This window comes from Bison bison, unplaced genomic scaffold, assembly GCF_000754665.1.
Source record: "Bison bison bison isolate TAMUID 2011002044 unplaced genomic scaffold, Bison_UMD1.0 scf7180017864282, whole genome shotgun sequence".
Classification (NCBI taxonomy): Eukaryota; Metazoa; Chordata; class Mammalia; order Artiodactyla; family Bovidae; genus Bison; species Bison bison.
Genome location: NW_011494854.1, coordinates 910,475 through 915,295, shown reverse-complemented (window position 1 = coordinate 915,295; position 4,821 = coordinate 910,475). Strand labels below are relative to the sequence as shown.

The 4,821-nt window shown below is 37.3% G+C and overlaps 1 protein-coding gene across 4 annotated transcripts in view; it reads left to right on the top strand.

Annotated features, from left to right (window-relative positions):
• The first annotated feature begins 3 nt into the window (after window positions 1–3).
• METTL5 (methyltransferase like 5) overlaps window positions 4–4,821 on the top strand; it is a 10,059-nt gene continuing 5,241 nt past the window's right edge. For 3 of the 4 annotated variants that reach the window (XM_010849409.1, XM_010849411.1, XM_010849408.1), the window contains exons 1-4: window positions 4–260; window positions 1,812–1,926; window positions 2,286–2,467; window positions 3,316–3,398. In XM_010849409.1, coding sequence (XP_010847711.1) covers window positions 152–260; window positions 1,812–1,926; window positions 2,286–2,467; window positions 3,316–3,398 — 489 coding nt within the window. In that variant the 5' untranslated portion in view covers window positions 4–151. Of the gene's footprint in view, window positions 296–1,811; window positions 1,927–2,285; window positions 2,468–3,315; window positions 3,399–4,821 lie in introns of all 4 variants that reach the window. The other variant, XM_010849410.1, reaches the window with a different exon arrangement.

The window sequence follows — 4,821 nt, the reverse complement described above, 5'->3', positions numbered from 1 at the left end:
TTGGAACCTCCTGGGCTGGATGTCCTCAGCTTGGCCCTCAGCCAGCGGCGCTGAAAAAGATACGGGGGATAGGGGTTGGTGAGGAGATGCAGGTGAAGTAGGTTTCTTTACAGATCCAGCGCCTTTAAACCCTGCGCACACTTTTTTAAAAATGAAGAAATTAAAGCTTAAGGAACTAGAGAGTCGCCTGCAACAAGTGGATGGATTCGAAAAGCCCAAGGTCCTTCTAGAACAGTATCCTACCAGGCCGCACATTGCAGGTAGGGCGGCTGCTGATCCCGCCCTTGTTTTGCGGGTTAGTCCTGTCTACTCTTTCTTATAACGAAAATGACAGTTATTTGGATACAAGAATGTCTAGAGAAATTTCGCTCTAAGATTTCACGTTGCGTGGGAGAGGACTTCCTTGACACTGCAGCTGAAAACATCCCACACACAGGACACACTGTTTTACCGTGTGGTTTTCTGCATACCGCTTAATACTGTTAGACATCTTTTTAAAGTGTTTGTTAATCTCATTACACAGTTAACTCCCTGAAGGCAAAAATGTGCTGGTTTTGTTCACACAAGTCCCAGTGTCTAGAGTTCCTTATACTACTTAGGAGCTCAGTAAATATTTGCTAAATTAGGATCAATTTCCTAGTGCAACAAATTTGCCAGTGCAAGGAGTCCTACGCGCTATACTCTGCCCTATAAATGAATACTAAAGTTGGTAGTAGAAAGACTTGAGTTTTAACAAATTCAGCATAGGTGCAATATTAAAAATGCAGATGCATTTCAGTTTTAACAAATGATCTGAGAATCAGCACTGTTGCTTAAGAAGAAGGATTGGTACTGGAAATAAAAGAACACAGGAAAAACCATTATATTTAATAAACATATTACCAAAGTCATTGAGCGGGTCTTTGGAAGATTAAGTTGCTGGGAACACCAGCAGGGAGGAATCCCCTTAACTTCGACATAGTTCTGTTTCTAAGCTGCTAAAGAAAGTCAGGGGAAAAAACGTGTGTACCCGCACTTCACTCCAACATATTGTCATAATTCCAATAAAAAGTTGCACAAAATTGTGTCTGGGGTAAGACCAGTTTTCCCATTGTAGATAATGATTTTTTTAATGTCTTCTGGCTGTAGTGGAATCGTTGTGGTTTTTTTTTTCCCCCGATAACAATCAGTTGTTTCAAACCCAGTGTGTAACACACACATAGATGTGCTAGTTCTTTGAGATACTATCTCCAAAGACATTAACACCTGCAGCAGTCATCAACAGCACAGTTGATATCCCTGTAATTGTGTGTTCTGATAAAACGTCTGGATCTTGGGGCATCAGTGATGGCCAGCAACCTTTGGTAGGTTCAGAGATAGGCAGGGAGGTATCAGTGGATATTATTCATTCTTAACCTCCATATATTCCCCACTTTCATGTATTTAAAAGATCCCTTTCCCATCCTAGCAGCCTCTGTTCTGCTCCTCAATAGTTCTCTTATCAGGTTTCATTAGTAGATATTGTTTCTGTAGATCATAAGTATATGTGTGTGAATATTTGTGTCTAAAGGCTATATTGTGGATGTAGGTCTTTTCCTTTCCTATTCTAGCTTAATAACACAGAATATTATGACAACTTGAACTTTCTTCTCCAGTTGAGGATTTGTGTAAAGGAAATTTAATTATACGTTATTATTTTTAAACCTGGAACACGAATTTGGGGGAGAGCTTAATAATGCAAGAGGAGAAATTGTTTTACAAAGGGTCATTTGCACAAATTGGATTTTGGTCATCCACTTGCCTACTTTTTAATATATTTTTTGATCTTTCAGCATGTATGCTCTATACAATCCATAATACATATGATGACATTGAAAATAAAGTGGTTGCAGATCTAGGATGTGGCTGTGGAGTGCTTAGCATTGGAACTGCAATGCTAGGAGCAGGGTATGTGATCCACTATATTTCTATTTTAGTATGGGGTAGTTTTAATAAGAGTAAATAAAATCAACTGAATTATATTTATGAGACTCTACAGTACATGATGAGAAGAATCCAATACTGAGTACATTTTGAATGGGCAGAACGTCAAAACAAACTTAAAAAAAAAAATGGTAACAGCAGCAATTAGAAGCCTATATTTTATATGAACCTGAGTTTCCAACCCCTGACAGTTTGGGAAATCATGCTGTTGAAAGGCATCACTCACTGTCACTTGGCCAGTTGGGTTAAAATGGTGCATGGTTTTGGTTTTGTTGTTTTGATTTAGGAGCTATAAGTATTTACTTTGTGTTTTATATTTATAGGTTGTGTGTTGGATTTGACATAGATGAAGATGCATTGGAAATATTTAATAGGAATGTAGAAGAGTTTGAGTTAACAAATGTAGACGTGGTTCAATGTGATGTATGCTCATTATCTAACAGAATGTCCAAATCATTTGATACAGTAATTATGAATCCTCCCTTTGGGACCAAAAATAATAAAGGTTAGTAATAAGAATCAGCTGTGCTGGTATCTTTGTAAAAAAGCGTTTTAAAAACCATTTTCTCTTTGGATTGTTTGGGTAAGTGACTTTGTCACTGTTCATTAAATAAACCAGTCTCTTACCTGTATAATTATTATAATTTCAATCTCAGTTTGTTTAATGCATGATTAGAGAATTTTTCAATCTTTGTTTTCATAAATTTGTGCTAAGTGAACAAATTTATTCACTTATTATTTATTCTTCATCTGATTTCTAGAATGATTTACCCAACTCTTTTGAAGATTTCCTATAAAGTGTTTTATACTTTTAAAACCTCTTTTTAGTGCCTCAACATTCAAAGATTTCAGTAACAATGACTTACTGTGGCTATTTATTTTATCTGTTTTGTGGGCAAGGAGGGTAGGGAGTGAGTAACAAGAGGAAAAGATATACATAGTTTTAAAAGCCCTCCCTCCACCTGCCCCCACCGTTCTGATTACTACTTTACCTGTTCTCTTCTGCCCTCTTTGAAAATTGTTAATTTGGAATATATTAAAATTTTTACTTTAGCCTCATTTAAATGAGACAGTATAATTCTGATTTTATTCCATCAACCTTAAAAGATATTTAGACATCTTAGATATTTGTACCCTGTCTTGTTACGGAAAGAATTTGAAACAGCTATTTTTTTTTTAATTTTATTTTATTTTTAAACTTTACAATATTGTATTAGTTTTGCCAAATATCGAAATGAATCCGCCACAGGTATACCTGAAACAGCTGTTTTGGAGTTCAAAAAAAAATGTTTCCAAATCCCCAGTATTCCTTTAATCTTCTATTTTGATAACAATTTTTTCTACTTTTAACAGGGACAGATATGGCATTTCTGAAGACTGCTTTGGAAATGGCAAGAACCGCAGTATATTCTTTACACAAATCCTCAACTAGAGAAGTAAGTTCAAATCATCAAAATATTCTGTGTCATTATTTTTAAATTCATGACAGTGTTTGAAGGATTTACTATCAGTACTAAATACCAAGATATCTAATTCTCCTGAAATTTTTAAACATCTGGCACTTAGAAACTGAATTTTCTCCTTAACTAGCATTTATGAGTAGCTTTATTTGTCAAAGATTTGTCCAGGCAGGAATTAACAGGAAAGAGATTATGTAATTCAGGAATAGAGAAGTATGGTATAACTGTGGTTACAATATCTCCTGGTTTGCTTGGGTAAGTCCTGGTTGATGCCTGTAATCCCAGTGTCTCTGTATGGCCTAGTGTACTTAAGAGAGGCAAGGACAGCCTGGTTTTTAAGAACACTGAGACTGGGAAGCTAAACTAAGCTGAGTTCAGAACCCATTTCTTCCATTATTTTTTATTGTCAACACATGACACATGAAGGTGCATAAGACATATTCTAGAAAACTGGGGATGGGGTGGCACAGTTTTTTAGTGTTAGTTTAACACAGTGATCAAGAACACAGACTGTAGAGCCAGACTACCTAGGTAGGTTCAAATCTGCTGCTTCACAGCTGTCTTCTCTTGGTCAAGGTTCATTTTGAGTTCATTCGAGTTCACTTTCATCACTTACACTGTACTCACCTATACTCTTACAGCATAAGGAACTAAGAGTACTTTATACTTTGTAGGGTTGATGTGAGGATTAAATGAGTTAATGTTTACAAAGCACTTAGAATAGTGTATGGCAATTGCTATGTTAGTGGTTATTTTTAAGTGATATATGTATTAAGAGATTTTAAGATTTTGTAGGAAAAATATTTGTATAAATACAGTGTACTGGAATTCAGTTGGAAACAAATTATGACTATATGGTAATCTAATAATCTTTAAAATACATAAAATCGCATAGCTAAAAGGGAGAAGGCAATGGCACCCCACTCCAGTACTCTTGCCTGGAAAATCCCATGGATGGAGGAGCCTGGTAGGCTGCCGTCTATGGGGTCGCACAGAGTCGGACACGACTGAAGCGACTTAGCAGCAGCAGCAGCAGTAGCAGCATTGTGTGGGGCTTCCCCTGATGGCTCAGATGGTAAAGAATCCACCTGCAATGCAGGAGACCTAGGTTCGATCCCTGGGTTGGGAAGATCCCCTGGAGGAGGGCATGGCAACCCACCCCAGTATTCTTGCCTGGAGAATCTCCATGGACAGAGGAGCTTGGTGGGCTACAGTCCCTGGGGTCACAAAGAGTCAGACAAAACTGAGCCACTAAGCATAGCATAGGATTGCACTGTACAGATAATGCATTTTTGCAGGTTTAAGGTTTGTGACAACCTTACATCAAGCAAGTCTGTCAGCACCATTTTCCCAACAGCATTTACTCACTTTGTGTCTCTGCTCATTTTGGTCATTCTTG